Here is an 18,178-nt window from a genome sequence, read left to right on the forward strand (position 1 = left end):
GCCATTCGGCCCATTGAGGCTGCACTGACTACAATACCCTACCCCCATAACCCCACATATTTATCTTGCTAATCCCCCCCCCCCGAAACTAGAGTCAATTTAGCATGGCCAACCAATTTAACCCACAAATCTTTGGACTGTGGGAGGAAACCGGAGCACCTGGAGGAAACCCACACAGATACAGGGAGAATGTGCAAACTCCACACAGACAGTGACCAAGCCAGGAATCGAACCTGGGTCCCTGGCACTGTGAGGCAGCAGTGTTAACCACTGTGCCACTGTGCCGCCCTATTGTAGGGCTCAATTCAAATCGCATTTGTTGGCAGTGAAATAGATTTTAATTGGAGTTTATTATTTGAACACTGAGGGAGCTTAAAAATTCAACTTAAAAAAAGGTTCAAGTTTAATTATTAGTGTCACAAGTGGGCTTACATTAACACTGCAATGAGGTTACTGTGCAAATCCCCGAGTCGCCACACTCCGACGCCTGTTCGGGTACACTGAGGGAGAATTTAGCATGGCCAATGCGCCTAACCAGCTCGTCTTTTGGACTGTGGGAGGAAACCGGAGCACCCGGAGGAAACCCACGCAGACACGGGGAGAACGTGTAGACTCTGCACAGACAGTGACCCAAGCTGGGAATCGAACCCGGGTCCCTGGCGCTGTGAGATAGCAGTGCTAACCACTGTGCCACCATGCCACCCAAAGATGTTGATAATCCAGAAAACTGCACATGAAATGAAAAATGTCAATTCTATTTCACTCTGTGGTTTTTTCCATATAACTGCATTTCTCGTCTCCACTTAGCAATGCTGTTAAGTGTATTAAGATATCTGCTAACATTGACGCTTGTTCAATGGCTATGTGTATCCAGTTGGGTTCGATAGAATGTGCTGAGTTAGCATTTATAAGTTTCACGTGAATTAATTTGGGGCATGGTCACTCTTAAATAGAAACCAATTTGCACGCAGCAAATTGATCGCCTATCTCCCAACCTTGCACTTGATAGAAGTGCTTTTCAGGTGCTAGTTTTTATATTTTTCTTAAAATGTCTCTCTCCCACCCCGTCCCACACTCAGTAAATCTTGTTTTGAATGGAAGAGCATCGCAGCTGTGTGCAGCTTCCAAGAGAGTTTGAACAAGGTCACCAGGCCTTTGTAATACGACACAAGCAGGAAATGCTGGAAAATCTCAGCAGGTCTGACGGCATCGGTGGGGAGAGAATAGAGCCAACGGACGAGATTCTCTGGCCTACCTGCAATTTCCCATTGATTTGACCCCACGCTGTCGAGAAAGCCACGCCTGGGGCACGTCGGCGGCGGGACTGGAAGATCCCGCCAGCATGAAGGGCCGAAAGATTTCGCCCAAAGTTTCGAGTCTGGTCAACTCGAAACGTTGGCTCAATTCTCTCCCCGCAGATGCTATGATGTGGAGATGCCGGCATTGGACTGGGGGTGGGCACAGTAAGAAGTCTCACACCACCAGGTTAAAGTCCAACAGGTTTATTTGGAATCACGCGCTTTCGGAGCGCTGCTCCTTCATCAGGTGAGTCTGATGGAGAAGCAGCACTCTGAAAGCTCGTGATACCAAATAAGCCTGTTGGACTTTAACCTGGTGTTGGGAGACTTGTTACTGTGTCCACAGATGCTGTCAGACCTGTTGAGATTTTCCAGCATTTTCAGGTTGTGTTTCAGATTCCAGCGTCCGCAGTAATCTTCTTTTGTCTCCGGCCTTTATAATGTCCATATTTACAAAGGGATTCTTGATAAAAGACAGCCCATTGTTCTCACTCTGGCTGCAGTTTTGACATGACAAATGTCTCACCCTCAGAGGACTCACACCTTCGCAAAGAAGTCTGTTTTAGGTCAGAAAAAGATCTAACTTTATCACTCCAACTCTAGAGAATGCCAGGATTTCCCGAGTTTATAGTTTTATCTGCTGTTTAAAGTACAGCGTATTGTCTTTACATACAGGGAAAACATATTAGGTTTGGATTATCCTGACTTGGGAATAATGATTCACCTCACATATAACAGTGTTTTGTCTTTACTTTTTCTTGCACGAACAAATTCTTGGACACCGCAGACTCACGCAATATCTATTGTTTAAATGTTTATATGTTCTGAATAGTATATTGAATGGTGATTTTCCCATGTTTATCTGAACTCCTTGAGATAGAGACGGCACGGTGGCACAGTGGTTAGCACTGCTGCCTCACAGCACCAGGGACCCGGGTTCAATTCCCGGCTTGGGTCACTGGCTGTGCAGAGTCTGCACGTTCTCCTTGTGTCTGCGTGGGTTTCCTCTCGGTGCTCCGGTTTCCTCCCACACTCCAAAGACATGCGGCTGGGTGGATTGGCCATGTTAAATTGCCCCTTAGTGTCAGGGGGACGAGCTAGGGTAAATGCATGGGGTTATAGGGATAGGGCCTGGGTGGGATTGTGGTCAGTGCAGACTCAATGGGCCGAATGGCCTCCTTCTGCACTATAGGGATCTACAATAGAGACACGTGACTAATTTGTGGTTGAGACTAAGGGTTGCTACGCGAGCAATAGGCAGAAATCTTCCCCAACACTACAGTTATGTTGTTAATCCAGCAACCCTGTGCTGGCTGATCTACATTGGTTCCTCCTGGTCTTTAACCCCAGTCGCCTTCATGCCAAAACTGCACTGACCACCATAGATATACACCATCCACGGTTTGAGGATGACCACAGTGCTGTTGCCTGTTTTGCAAATGGCTTACAAGCTGCTCTTGAACTCCCCGATTCTACATACCAAGAAACCTGGCCCTTCCTTGCATGTTCCCAAAAACAAAACTCATATTATTTGCTCGGCTAAATATTCCACCTCTCGTATTTGTTGAAGTAGATTCTCCGGAATGTGTTGACAATAGGTGCAGGAGGAGGCCATTTGGCCCTTCAAACCTGCACCACCATTCAATATGATCGTGGCTGATCAGTATCCCACTCCCACTTTCTCTCCATACCCCTTGATCCCTTTAGCCACAAGTACCACGTCCAGCTCCCTCTTGAATATCTGTGATGAACTGACCCCAGCACCTTTCTGTGGTAGAGAATTCCACAGGTTCACAACTCTCTGAGTGAAGAAGTTCTTCCTCATCTCAATCCTGAGTGGCTTCCCCCTTATCCTTAGGCAGTGTCCCCTAGTTCTGGACTTCCCCAACATCGGGAATATTCTTCCCGTCTCTAGCCTGTCCAGTCCCATCAGGATTTATATATTTCTAGGAGATCCCCTCTCATTCTTCTAAATTTTTTATTCATTTGTGAAACATGGGCATCACTGGCTGTCCAGCATTTATTGCCCAGCCCTGGTTGCCCTTGGACGGCAATAGTTGAGAGTCAACCACATTGCTGTGGCTCTAGAGTCACATGTAGGCCAGACCGGGTAAGAACAGCAGATTTTCTTCCCTAAACCAGATGGGTTTTTCCGACAATCGACAATGGTTTCATGGTCATCAGTCAATTCTTAATTCCAGATTTTTTTTTATTGAATTCAAATTCCACCATGGCGGGATTCGAACCCGGGCCTCCAGAACATTTGCTGACTTTCTGGATTAATAGTCTAGTGATAATACCACAAGGCCATTGCCTCCTCAGTGAGTACAAGTCCAGTCGATCCAGTCTTTCTTCATATGTCAGTCCTACCATTCAGGAATCAGTCTTGGTAGCCACCTCGCTCGAAGGGCCACCATTGATGAAGAGATCCAACAGCGGATCAGCAGTGTCAGTTCTGCCTTCTACATGCCACAGCAGCGAGTGTGTGACACAAAGACCTCCGCAAGACAACAAAAGTCCCCATTGCGCAGAGCAGTTGTCGCCACCATGCTCCTGTACAATAGTGAGACTTGGACTGTGTGTTAGCGACATATAAAAGCTTTGGAGAAATCCCACCAGCAATGCCTCCACTGCATCCTCTGGATTCAATGGGAGGACCGGCGAACAAATGCTAGTGTCCTTTTGGAAGTCGGCTCCACAAGCATTTAGACAACACTGCAGCGGGACCAGAAAATCCCGCTGATGTGAATAGCCAGAAAATTCCAGCCATATTGTTTTCTGGATACAAGAAAGTACTTCAGCCCAAGTAGTTTCCAGCTAAAAAAAGGCTTTAGTTTACCTGTCGAAGTTGGAGAACGTAATCGAACAGGTTGGTGTTTCTGGGAGCAAAGCTGACCCAGTCAAAAGGAGCAGGTTGAGCTCCACTGGTCCATTATTTTATGGAATTGAAGCTATAACCCCTTTGCCAGCCAACTCAACATTAGTCTTGAGAAATCGTTCCAGCATCTCTTGCAGTTAACTTTAAGTATTAGTGTCACAAGTAGGCTTACCATAACACTGCAATGAAGTTACTGTGAAAATCCCCTAGTTGCCACACTCTGGCAGTTGTTCGGGTACACTGAGGGAGAATTTAGCATGGCCAATGCACCTAACCAGCACGTCTTTTGGACTGTGGGAGGAAACCCACTCAGACGTGGGGAGAACATGCAGACTGCGCACAGACAGTGACCCAAGCCAGGAATTGAACCCGGATCCCTGGCACTATGAGGCAGCGATGCTAACCACTGTGCCACCGTACTGCCCAGTTTTTTGAGGTGGGTGGGAGGCAAGGAAAAGTCGAAAGGGGACACTATAAAAAACTTATTGAACAATTTCAAGCCGTGACGAAGAAAGGTTGACATATATTTTCTCAGTTGCTATTTCTTTCCGTGTGGATGGTATTGAGTTGAGTACAAGACGGTACATGAGAACAGGTTATGTAAACTGCACTAATGCTGCCAGCTTTGCTTTATGCTTTTCTGTTTGTCTGAACTCATCAGGATCATGTTGTATATTTCAGTGCCGTAAATAAAAAGGACTACATTTCCATGTGGAATCAATTAGCAGTGACACGATTGGCTTCTATTTTACTCTGGAAGATCTCCAGGTTGGTTATTTATGTTGTAATCTTGTGATCATGTAGCTTTCACTTATCATACAGGACAGTCTTCAAGTGGAATTGTTTTAGGTAACGTGACCTCTGCAGATGATGCAATATTCCAGTGATCCGTCTAGGAATTCGTAATTTAAAAAAATAAATCAACTTCAACTGTTTTAAAGGGAAAATAATGACCTGATGCTAAAATGTTTGCGATGTCCTGGTCTGGTATCATGGGAAGGGTTTTATTTTTAAGTTATTATTGATCACAAGGAGAAAATAAGCAAGCTTTGCATTTGTAATATGCTTACTGAAGCAGCACTTCCATATGTACCGCAGTTCCTGTGAGGGTGTTGTATAGGTTAGATGGATTGGCCATGTTAAATTGCCGCTTAGTGTCCAAAGATGTGCGGGTTAGGTGGATTGGCCATGGTAAATTGTCCCTTAGTGTTCCACAGTGTGTGGGTTAAGGGGATTGGCCATGCTAAATGGCCTCCTAGTGTCCCACGGTGTGTAGGTTAGGTGGATTGACCATGCGAAATTCACAGAATTGCACCCTTAATGTCCAAAGATGTGCAGGTTAGGTGGATTGGCCATGCTAAATTGCCCCTTAGTGTCCCATGATATGTAGACTAAGTGGATTGGCCATGCTACGTTGCCCCTTAGTGTCCAAAGATGCACAGGTCAGGTGGATTGGCCATGCTAAGTTGCCCCTTAGTGTCCAAAGATGCGTGGGTTTGGTGGATTGGCCATGCTAAGTTGTCCTTTAGTGTCCAAAAATGTGCGGGTTTGGTGGATTGGCCATGCTAGGTTGCCCCTTAATGTCCCACGATGTGCAGGTTAAGTGGATTAGCCATGGTAAATGCGCAGGGTTATGGATATAGGGCAGAGGGGAGGGACTGGGTGGGATGTTCTTTTGGAGGGTCGGTGCAGACTCAATGGGTCAGATGGCCTCTTTCTGCACTGTAGGGATTCCACGATTCCGTGGCCCATTCCTGTGCCATCCCCACAAACATACACGCTCTGAGCCTAACACTTCCATCTCTGGGGTATAACTGGATGGGCTGTTAAATGGGTATCTGACTCAAACAGACCAGGCTAGTTAAATGAAATATCAGACATACCCAGCGATCAGCCAGAGACCCAGAACTTCTCAAAACACCTTACAACCATTGAAATATTTTTTGAAGGGTAATCTGTGTCATAATGGAAAAATGCTCAGTCCATGTCTCAATGTTATCCACTCATCTGCTCTTTCTTCATAGAATCATAGAATCATTAAAGCCCTACAGTGCAGAAGGAGGCCATTCGACCCATCAAGACTGCACCGACAGCAACCTCACTCAGGCCCTATATATCCCTGTAAGCCCTGTATTTACCCTGTGGCCCCCCTGACACTAAGAGGCAATTTATCATAGCCAATCAACCTAACCCGCACATAATTGGACTGTGGGAGGAAACCAGAGCACATGGAGGGAACCCACGCAGACACGGGGTGAATGTGCCAACTCCGCACAGTCACCGGAGGTTGGAATTGAACCGGGTACCTGGCACTGTGAGGAACAGTGCTAACCACTGTGCCACCGTGCCGCCTTTCTCTTCTGCTTTTACCCTCAGTTTCTCCTTCAGATGTTGCCGGCAGAAGACTGTCAGGTTTTTGTTTCCAATGTCGGCAACTGGCCGTCTTTCTCTCCCTAACTGCTTGAACAGCCCTTTTGGTTCCTTAACCTCTTGGTCTAACCCTGCACTTACTTGTCTATCTGTCTGGCCAACCGATTCAGTCTGTAGAGCGGTGGGTGAATATGTTAAAAAAGAGTTGTGTCCCCAATTCAGGTTTCCTTAGCTGGTCAGATATTGAACAATATTCTCTACCCGTAGAAGCCATTATCTATGGATTGTAGCTCAACTTGAATAATGTAGGTGCAGCAATTCACTAAAGATTCTTAAACAGCACCAATTAATGTAAGGTGTGGTGTGTTAGACCAGAATCTGCCTCATGTTCCTCACGTTAATTCTGAATGTTAGAGTATAAGTTAAATATTGTAGATTATTTTGCTTTTCTGACTTTGTATATTAAGGAGTGTTCTGTTTGTTTAAAACCGTGGAATCCAGTAGCTTTATTCTCTCAGTATGTATCCGGAATTTCAAACCTTGTCGACTGAGCGGTTACAGGTCCCAAACCGGATTGTAACAGCTGGGAACATAATTTGAGGTTTTGAAGTAATTCATTTGCCGGAATTCTCCGGTCTTGTACCCCCCTCTACCACTGCCAGTGAGAATGGAGAATGTGGCGCTCAGCCAAATCTCCATTCACATCAGCGGGACCGGATAATCCCAGCCGTGGGCGAGGTCGGAGAATTCTGGCCATTATGTGTACAAAACTCTGGGAGGCACGGTGGCATGGTGGTTAGCACTGCTGCCTCACAGCGCCAGGGACCCGGGTTCAATTCCCGGCTTGGGTGACTGTCTGTGTGGAGTTTGCACATTCTCCCCGTGTCTGTGTGGGTTTCCTCCGGGTGCTCCGGCTTTCCTCCCACAGTCCGAAAGATGTGCAGGTTAGGTGGATTGGCCATGCTAAATTCTCCCTAGTGTCAGGGGGATTATCAGGGTAAATATGTGGGGTTACGGGAATGGGGCCTGGGTGAGATTGTGGTCAGTGCAGACTCGATGGGCCGAATGGCCTCCTTCTGCACTATCAGGATTCTATGATTCTAAGAATTTGGGGAAATGGCACCTCATTATGTCTAGAGATGCTGACTTAATTCTGTTTGTTTTGTTCTGTTCAATTACAGGCTCTGGCTGCTCCTCTAAACAACAGGTACAACGAGTGAGTTCAGCCACCAAAAGACTCTTTGGCCGGGTTTGACAGCCGAGCACCTGTATGAAGATGGCGTTTGAAGGGGTTAAGCAGTGTTGGTGATTGAGCCCATGGGTTCACAGGAACAAACAGTGGAGGAAGAGCCCCCCCCGGTCGCTATGACTATGCCACCTAGCAAGCGTTTGAGGAACAAGCCAGTTGTGAGGGATCAAAAAGACACGGCGTTGCTGGAAGACAAGGAGACGGAAACTCTGAGCACGTCACCACACGCTGCCCATTGTGGTGGAGATGACGGAGACGAGAAGAAGGCTGAAAAATTCACCTGCCGCATTTGTGAGAAGAGCTTCACCTTTCTCAGCGTGCTGTCGGTGCACATGCGGACGCACACCGGCGAGAAGCCCTATAAATGTCCCTATTGCGACCACAGGGCCTCTCAGAAGGGGAACCTCAAAATACACATCCGGACCCACAAGATGGGGGACCTGAGCGAGGGGCACGACAGGCAGCTGGGGGAGCGGCAACTCAAAGAGCTCAACGCCGCGGAGAGTTGCGATATGTCTACCAGCTCTGTTGTGCGGACCTCGCCCTGGGGTTCGGCACAGGACGGATCGACAAAGGCAGAGGACGGGAAGATCATCCTCAGGAGGCTTAAGAAAGAGAAGGAGGTTCTGCTGAACGCCAGTGACAGTGCTTTGACATTCCAATGCACGTGCTGTAAAGGAAGGTTCGAAAACCAGAACCAATTGGATCAGCACATTCAACTCCAGCACAAGTCGTACAAGTGCAGGCTGTGTGAGTACGTCACGCTTAGGGACGACGAATTGCTGAGCCACATAGAAAAAATTCATATCACTGTGGAGGTGCCAAGGAACGAGGGCCAGAGTCACAAGGTTGAAGAGCCCGCCAGCGAGTTCACGTGCGGGACGTGCCATCAGACCTTCCACCAATCCTGGTTCCTGAAGGCCCACATGAAGAAACATAACGGCTCCTTCCAGTACGGCTGCCAAGTCTGCGGGCGCCGCTTCAAGGAACGCTGGTTCCTCAAGAACCACATGAAGGTGCACGGCGCGAGGAACCGGAACAGGAGCAAAGTCAGCAAGAGTGACTCCGAGGGCCTGGCCACCATTAACGACGTGGTGCAGGAGGATGCAATGGGCCTCGCCTTTTCGCAGTACAGAATCTGCATGAAATGTGGCTACCTCTTCCCGAGCAGAGACAGCTTACAGGAGCACGAGAAACTGCACTTCAGAACATCTGAGGAGGACTCTGAAGAACAGGCAAGGATTGTGAGGAAGGTGGTGGTTAGCGATGCTGCTGAAAACTCCACAAAGGACAGTTTCCTCAGGTGCCTGAATTTGAGGCCTTCTGTGACGCTGGACACTTTGACAAGTCGCTTGTTCGCCAAGGGCATCGCTGAACTAGACCCTGTGAGCAGCTATCAGGCTTGGCATTTGGCCACCAAGGGAAAGGTGGCAGAACTCACTGAATATGCAAGGAACAGTGGGTTAGACATAGACCTTCCTGACACCGATATCACACATGAGAAGGATAAAGGACAATACGTTCTCTTAGATGCTGAGAAACGCAAACGAGAACAAGACACCCATAACAGCAGTTATCCAAAGAAACGCAACAGGACGAGCAGTGCACCAGAGAAAGACGGTCAGTTGGCCAACTCTGGAGAGAGCGGCACCGATTTCAGATCTGCAGCACACCACAGCAAGAGATCATCGCGGAGTAAAAGCACGGAGTGTTTGGAATGCGGGAAGGCATTCCGGACCTATCATCAGGTGGTGCTGCATTCCCGAGTTCACAGGAAGAAGCGAGGGAGTGGACGTGAAGGCGCACGGGCGTGTCAGGGGGCGAGGCCTGGTTCCACAAGTGAAGTGGACTCTACTTCGACCAGTGGGCCCAGCACCCCAAGCTCAGCTTCAGCCCCAGAGGATGTGCTGGCCCCAGGGCTGGTGGAGGCAGACACCAACAGCTGGGAAGAGGGAACGCAGGTGCAGTTGATTAATGATGCACTGACAGAATCAGAAAGAGGTAAGCAGGTATTGTTGGAGAAGTATGTATAGGTGACATTGAAGCATGTGCGCAGATTCCTTTGGAAGGGTCTGCACAGGTACCATTGTGAGAAGGCACACTAATACTACAGCCATGTTCTGGTCGGACTTCTTGTCTGAAATCCAAGAACATTCTGAAACAAAAGCTCTTCTGATTTCTGGATGACTGGTTTATGTTTTGCACCAGAGCTGTCACCAGGATCTCTTCCCCACACAGCCAACTCAACTCAACATCTCTCCTTGTATATCCTATCTATCTCCTAATGCAAATTTTCAAGCCTAACTTACTTTGTTTTAAATCTGCTTCACCATGGCCTTGTTACAAATATATGCATTTAGCACCTTTACCCCTTTCATCCCTCAACTCTCCCAGACGAGTTGTCTCTATTGATTTTTCTCCAGCTCAATTAAATCCAATACACACACAGCCTTCTTTACAACGTAACACAATTGTCCCCCAATATATTTTTTTAAATAACATCCATCCCCATGACAGAGAGTGTTTCAACTTGTGGAGAAGAGCTTAACTATAGGCTATCAATATATGATAGTCACCAAGAAATCCAGTAGGGAGTTTGGAAAACATCTTTAACCAGAGGGTGGAGAGAATTTGAAACTCATCACAAAAGGGAGTGGTTGAGGTGAATAGCATAGATATATTTACAGGGAAGCTGGATAAACACATGAGGAGAAAGGAATGCAGGGTTTTTTTATTCATTCGTGGGACATGGGCGTTGCTGGCTGGCCAGCATTTATTGTCCATCCTTAGTTGCCCTTGAAGAGCAGTTGCGAGTCAACCATGTTGCTGTGGTCCTGGAGTCACATGTAGGCCAGACCAGGTAAGGACGGCAGATTTCCTTCCCTAAAGGACATTAGTGAACCAGATGGGTTTTTCTGACAATGGTTTCATGGTCATCAGTAGATTCTTAATTCCAGATAATTTTCATTGAATTCAAATTCCACCATCTGCCACGACAGGAATCAAACCCGGGTCCCCAGAACATTAGCTGAGTTTTTGGATTATTAGTTTAGCAATAATACCACTAGGCCATCGCCTACCCTATGCTGATGGAGTGAGAGGAGGAAGAATGAAAGAAGCATAAACCACAACTTGGGTTGAATGACCTGTTTCTAAACTATACATTCTATGCAATTCTTTCTCTACACCTTAGTTGTGACAGAAATACTACATTCTGCACTCTCTCCTTTCCTTCCTCCTAATGACTCTATGAATGGTATGCTTTGTCTGTATAGTGCGCAAGAAACAATACTTTTCACTGTATCCCAATACATGTGACAATAATAAATCAAATCAAATGTAAAAAATACAGAAAAACAGAAAATGCTGGAAAATCTCAGCAGGTCTGACAGCATCTGTGGGGAGAGAATAGAGCTAACGTTTTGAGTCCAGATGACTCTTCTTCAGAGCTAAGGGCAAAGAGAATCAGCAGAGATTTATACTATTGGGGTGGGGGTGGAGAGAGGGTATGGAATGGGACAAAGGGAATGTAAATGAGGATACAGAAGGCTGAGAAGGTGCTAAGAGCGTTCGTTTAGTGATCAGAATGCCCGAATGGCAGAACAGAGATACAGATTGTCAAAGGATTGCCTGAGGAATGTGGAAGTTGCCCTGAAGGAGTTGTGGGGGAGGATGTGGTGGGGGGGAAGAAAGATAACTGGAGAAGTGGAAAAATAGAAGTAAAAAAGAAGAGTGAAAAAATGGATGAATGAAATGAAATGAAATGGAATAAAATAAATGGAAATGGGGTGGAGGAGGAGGGAAGAGTTCATCCTCTGAAGTTGTTGAACTCAATGCAAGGCTGTAAAGTGCCCAATCGGAAGATGAGGTGTTGTTCCTCCAGTTTGCGTTGGGGTTCACTAGAACATTGCAAAAGGCCAAGGACGGACATGTGACAGGAGAGCAGGTTGACGTGTTGAAGTTGCAAGCGACAGGAAGGACTGGGTCCTGCTTGCGAATGGGCTGTCACTGCCAAAACACCTTGTTCCCCCTCTCGTTCTTCTGTCAGTGATCTTCAGTCCATGCCCACTGCTTACCCATCTTCCTGCCTCCCTATTGAAACCCTCCATTCTCAAACACATTCATGTCCAGAGCAATTTACAGCAGTAGAACAGTGCTTTGCCATTGCGATGGCGACAAGCTGGGCATCATTTGGAAAATATTATCACTTCTTTTTCTAATTTTCTTCATTGTGACATGACACGTGGTGACAGATTCCAGCGTGTCGGTATATAAGAAGCAAACGCGTCGCATTTTGTTAATTAGAGGATTGGTGGAAGTTGCAGGCACTAATGTGTGATTAACAACCCAAATTACCAAAGCAAGTGTTAAAATCCAGCCGCCTGTAACACATCTTCCATCAGTTATCACTTGCTGTTAATTAACTTTTGGGGGCTAGTCCATGTTTTCTGTGGCAATGCGATCGAACCTTTAAATTGAAACCTGTTTGTAACATAAATTATTGCCTTAATTACATTCACTCACTATAATAATCAACATTGCAGCCTGGTTTAATGCAGTCCAAAGCATTCTGCAGAAGGAGACACAGTGTAATATGTCAGTCAGTTCTCTGTCCCCAATCACACCAAGGTAAAAGATTGCAGGATATCTTTGACCGCTATGTTAACTCCATTGCTAAACCTCAGTATCAGCCTAATGATGTGTATTAATCCAGCTTCAACATTAATCCAGCCTAACTAAATATATAAAACGCTGTGAGTTATTGAACACGAAAAGGGGGTGGTTCCCACTACAGCGATTGGAGGGTGGCATGATAGCACAGTGGTTAGCACTGCTGCCTCACAGCACCAGGGACTCAGGTTCGATTCCCGGTTTGGGTCACTGTCTGTGCGGAGTCTGCATGTTCTCCCCGTGTTTGCGTGGGTTTCCTCTGGGTGCTCCGGTTTCCTCCCACAGTCTGAAAGGCGTGCTGGTTAGGTGCATTGTCCATGCTAAATTCTCCCTCAGTGTACCCAAACAGGCGCCAGAGTGTGGCGACTAGGGGATTTTCACAGTAACTTCTTTGCAATCTTAATTGTGGTACTGATAAATAAACTTAAAACTTTGGTATTGAGTTCCCCACTCAGACCACTCTCTAAGCTGTGTTCTAAATTCTCCACCAGATTTATTGGTGACCATCATATAGTTGGGGCCCCGAGTTCTGTTCTCATCTGTTGCAACATCACATGTATATCAATGCCACCAGACACTAGAGCAAAGAGCAGGTTCAAACATTCCTGATTGCTAAAACCTCACAGTTCAGGTGTCATTCCAATAAATGTTTTTTGCATCCTCTATGTCTTCCTCTGGAACTGCGCCTAACAATGAATATCCTTCAGGCCACATCTTGACAGATAATCTGATCTTTAATACCAAACAAATCAATTAATGAAATAGTATTTGACTAAGCAAATATATCTGGGATAACTGTCGGTTAAGGCAACGCTTTTGATATGTAACACCATACCTGTGATGCTTTAGGCTATTCTGATAATTTAATCAGAAGATCTTCAATGCATAGTGTCCTACAGAACAACTGTTATGCATGTAGAATGCTTCTAATATTTCCTTATCTACTTTAGTATATTCAGTGTAGACTACTGCCATATCCATTGGGCCTATCACTCTATTTTCCTTTGTTCTCCAATAGGATGTTGTTGTTTTTAGCAATACTCAAACATGCATTGCATTAAAGTTACATTTTTCACCAAATATTTTTGGTCAGAAATAGAACAATTGATGATTTGATTATTTAAACTTGCAGTGTTTGCATTTGTTAGATTTTCCTGTCCTTATGTATTTCTCTCTCTCAATTATGTACAAAAGCAGTTTACTAACCTGCTTTATTCACCAATTTTTTGTCAAAAGTAATTGGTTCCAGGGTCTTTTTGCACTGCATTCAATTTTAAAATTCTCATCCCTATTTTCCAAATTCTCCACAGCCCCCACCCTCCCATATCTCTGTCATCTCCTCCAACCCCACAACTCTCTCTGCGTGCTACCAATTCCAACATGTTAAGCATAGGGTGGCACAATGGTTAGCACTGCTACCTCACAGTGCCAGGGACCCGGGTTCAATTCCCGGCTTGGGTCAATGTCTGTGCGGAGTCTTCGCGTTCTCCCCGTGTCTGCGTGGGTTTCCTCCGGGTGCTCCAGTTTCCTCCCACAGTGCAAAGACGTGCTGGTTAGGTGCATTGGCCATGCTAAATTCTCCCTCAGTGTACCCGAACAGGCGCTGGAGTGTGGCGACTAGGGGATTTTCACGGTAACTTCATTGCAGTGTTAATGTAAGTCTACTTGTGACACTAACTTTAAACTTTATAGAAAGAAACCATAGAATTCCTACAGTGTAGAAGGAAGCCATTCGGCCCATCGAGTCTGCAGCAACAACAAACCAACAAGGCCCTATCCCCGTGACCCCACATATTTGCCCCACTAATCCCTCTAACCTACGCATCCCGGGATACTAAGGCAAAATTTAGCATGGCCAATCAGCCTAATCAGCACATCTTTGGACTGTGAGAGGAAACTGGAGCACCCGGAGGAAACCCACGCAGACACGGGGAGAATGTGCAAACTCCACACAGACAGTGGCCCGAGGCTGGAATTGAACATGGGTCACTATCCGGGGTGCTTGGTTGGGCTCCACATAGAGAGTGATTCAAGCTGGGAATCGAACCCGGGTCCCTGGCACTGTGAGGCAGCAGTGCTAACCACTGAGCCAGCGTGCCGTCCCTTTTAACAATAATCCCACCCAGGCCCTACCCCATAACCCTACTAATTCCCCAAACACTAAATGGCAATTTTGCTTGAACAATGCACCTAACCTGCACACCTTTGGACTGTGGGAGGAAACAGGAGCACCCAGAGGAAACCCACGCAGACATGAGGAGAATGTACAAACTCCACACAGACAGTGACCCGAGGCTGGAATTGAACCTGGGTCACTATCCAGGGTGCTTGGTTGGGCTCTGGTGGGCATTTAGGTGACTGCTAAGGCTGATCTGTTCTGCTACAATTTGGACAGGATATCACAGAGGATTGAGTTTTGGATGACAATGGTAGGCCAACTATAGTTCTGGCAACTACAATTAGTCTACCATTTGCACGGTGGCACAGTGGTTAGCACTGCTGCCTCACTGCACCAGGGACCCGGGTTTGATTCCCGGTTTGGATCACTGACTGTGTGGTGTTTGCACGTTCTCCCGTGTCTGCGTGGGTTTCCTCTGGGTACTCCAGTTTCCTCCACAGTCCGAAAGACTTGGGGGTTAGGTTGATTGGCCATGCTAAATTTCCCCTTAGTGTCAGGGGGACTAGCGAGGGTAAATGCATGGGGTTATGGGGATAGTCCCCGGATGGGATTGTTGTTGGTGCAGACTCATAGAATCATAGAATCCCTACAGTGCAGAAGGAGGCCATTCGGCTCATCGAGCCTGCAGTGGGCACAATTCCACCCAGGCCTTATCGCCATAACCCCGTGCATTTACCCTAGCTAGTCCCCCTGGCACTAAGGGACAATTTAGCACGGCCAATGCACCTAACCTGCACATCTTTGGACTGTGGGAGGAAACCGGGGCACCCGGAGGAAATGCAGACACCGGGAGAATGTGCATACTCAGCACAGACAGTGACCCGAAGCCGGAATTGAACCCAGTTCCCTGGCGCTGTGAGACAGCAGTGCTAACCACTGTGCCATCGTGCCGCCCTCGAAAGGCTGAATGGCCTCTTTCTGCACTGTAGGATTCTATGAATCTATGATTTGGAAACCATGCCATCACCCTGGACCCTAGACTCTGGAATTCTCTCGAAATCTCTCAATTCTTTAAGAAGCTCCTTGAAACATAACTGTCGAACTACATATCTCCTGATGTGGCTTAGTGTCAGTTTTTGTGGGATAACACTGCTGTGAAGTGCCTTGGAACATATTGGAGCCGAATGCTATTTAAAAGGCGTGGTATCAATGTTCGTTGTTCTGTTCTCGGGAACGGATTAATGATTTTTTCATGTCACTTTCTGCAGCCAATGTGTGCTGCTTCAAGGATGCAAATCAAGGACATGAAACAATACTCAAATCTTTCTGTACACAACCGCAGCTCTGTGTCCGGTTAAAAGACACTGATAGGCCCCCAGAATAATATGTGACTCAAGAGAAAATGAGGCATCATACTAATCTTTACGCTCAGTGATGGCCACATTGAAGGAGGTTTAAGGGGAGGATGTGGGAAAAATGTATTTTTACCCAGAGGTTGGGGACGGTCTGCAATGCGCTGCCTGGGAAGTGGCAGAGGCGGGTTGCCACGCATCTGGTCAGACCCTATTTGGAGTATTGTGAGCAGTTTTAGGCCCCGTATCTAAGGATGTGCTGGCCTTGGAAAGGGTCCAGAGGAGGTTCACAAGAATGATCCCTGAAATGAAGAGCTTGTCGAGGAATGGTTGAGGACTCTGGGTCTGTACTCGTTGGAGTTTAGAAGAATGAGGGGGGATCTTTTTGAAACTTACAGGATACTGTGAGGCCTGGATAGAGTGGACGTGGAGAGGATGTTTCCACTAGTAGGAAAAATTAGAACCAGAGGGCACAACCCCAGGCTAAAGGGAAGATCCTTTAAAACAGAGACGAGGAGGAATTTCTTCAGCCAGAGAGTGGTGAATCTGTGGAACTCTTTGCCGCAGAAGGCTGTGGAGGCCAGGTCATTGAGTGTCTTTGAGACAGAGATAGATAGGTTCTTGATTAATAAGGGGATCAGGGGTTATGGGGAAAAGGCAGGAGAATGGGGATGAGAAAAGTATCAGCCATGATTGAATGGCGGAGCAGACTCGATGGGCCAAGTGGCCTAATTCTGCTCCTATGTCTTATGGCCTTATGGTCTTTAAAAAGTACCTGGATGAGCACTTGGCACGTCATAACATTCAAAATCATGGGCCAAGTGCTGGTAGATGGGATTCGGTGGGAGGTCAGGTGTTTCTCACATGTCGGTGCGCACTCGATGGGCCAAAGGGCCTCTACTGCTTTGTATGATTCTATGGTTCTACTCATATTCTTACGTAAGGACATCATGGGCCAGGGTATTTTGAGCACGCCATCAACATCCTGAGCCTTTCCTTGCAAATGGGTGAGTGCTCAGTTTAAGCTGGAATCTGCAACCAAGGTGGGTGTAAAGAACTGGCTACCAATTGGACCTGAATATTCAGGATGTGGGTGGGGAGAAGTGGCGAGATGTGGGGAGGTGCAGGATGGGGGAGCTCATCCCCACCATTCGTTGGGGACACATCAACCCTGTCAACATCAGCAGGCCTGATACCATTTCACACTCCAATGAATGTCCATTGGCAGACGGTGGGACTTCAGGCCTGTCACAATCTGATTGGCGGGCAGTTACCAGTGCTTCTGTTTGCCTTCCGTTCATGTGTCTACCAAGATACACCTTGAACGTTGCTGACGTGCCTGCTTCCACCACCTCCACTGGCAGTGTGTTCCAGGCATCCACCACCCTCTGTGTTATATAACACCTTTCCCAACGTGAGGGTATCCTAAAGTGCTTCACAGTCAACAAAGTACTTTTGATTTGCTGTTCACGTCATTCCAAACCACACACCAGCCATCTCGTCAACTGAGCTAACCAACTCCCCGTTACAACTGTATCTACACTTCAAACATCTTCATTGGCTCTGGAGCACTTTGGGGCGCGAAAGGGCTTGTTCAGATGGAAGATGATCTCACTTGTACTCGAGTTCAAAATTTGAGGGGAAGCTGGATAAACACACGAGGATGAAAGGAATAGAAGGTTATTCTAACAAAGAGTTAGATGTTGAAATTGGGAAGAGTCTTCCACAATTGCCTGGTGGTAGCCACGCTGGAGTTGAACCTGACAGGTAGGGAATGTACCTGCAGTCCCCATGCTTCCCGATGTCCTCAATCGGAGAAAGTGAAGGAGGAAGGAGAAACAGATAGTCCCATGTCCTCCGACTCCCCTCACATCCGGTTTGTGACATTTGTGGGGATCTAGAGATTGTCCATTGGCTAAACGTGGTGACACCTATGAAGGAGGAATGGATAAAGACAGGAAATTCATTGGACTAGAATCTCTCAAGAAATGTCCTGTTCATAATTCTATTGCTAAAGAAAAGACTCTGCAATACATTCTGAGAACAGATAACACTTCTTTACTCATGTTACCCAAGGTGACATGTGCGTAATAAGCAACACTTTGCACCAGTTGCTCTTCCATTCCATATTTATATTATAAGTGTTACAGATGGAAATTTACACATTTTCTAATAATAATCTGCCATACTTTATGTGTTAATGTCTGATAATCTGACTGCAATTTTTTCACATGAAACTCC

General features: G+C 46.7%; 1 protein-coding gene across 2 annotated transcripts in view; it reads left to right on the top strand.

Moving 5' to 3' along the window:
* The window catches only part of znf516 (zinc finger protein 516), a 152,990-nt gene that overhangs the window by 70,099 nt on the left and 64,713 nt on the right, over positions 1 to 18,178 (top strand). For both annotated transcript variants that reach the window (XM_078217155.1, XM_078217156.1), the window contains exons 2-3: positions 4,858 to 4,944; positions 7,728 to 9,796. In XM_078217155.1, coding sequence (XP_078073281.1) covers positions 7,864 to 9,796 — 1,933 coding nt within the window. In that variant the 5' untranslated portion in view covers positions 4,858 to 4,944; positions 7,728 to 7,863. The remainder of the gene's footprint in view (positions 1 to 4,857; positions 4,945 to 7,727; positions 9,797 to 18,178) is intronic.

This window comes from Mustelus asterias, chromosome 7, assembly GCF_964213995.1.
Source record: "Mustelus asterias chromosome 7, sMusAst1.hap1.1, whole genome shotgun sequence".
Lineage (NCBI taxonomy): Eukaryota > Metazoa > Chordata > Chondrichthyes > Carcharhiniformes > Triakidae > Mustelus > Mustelus asterias.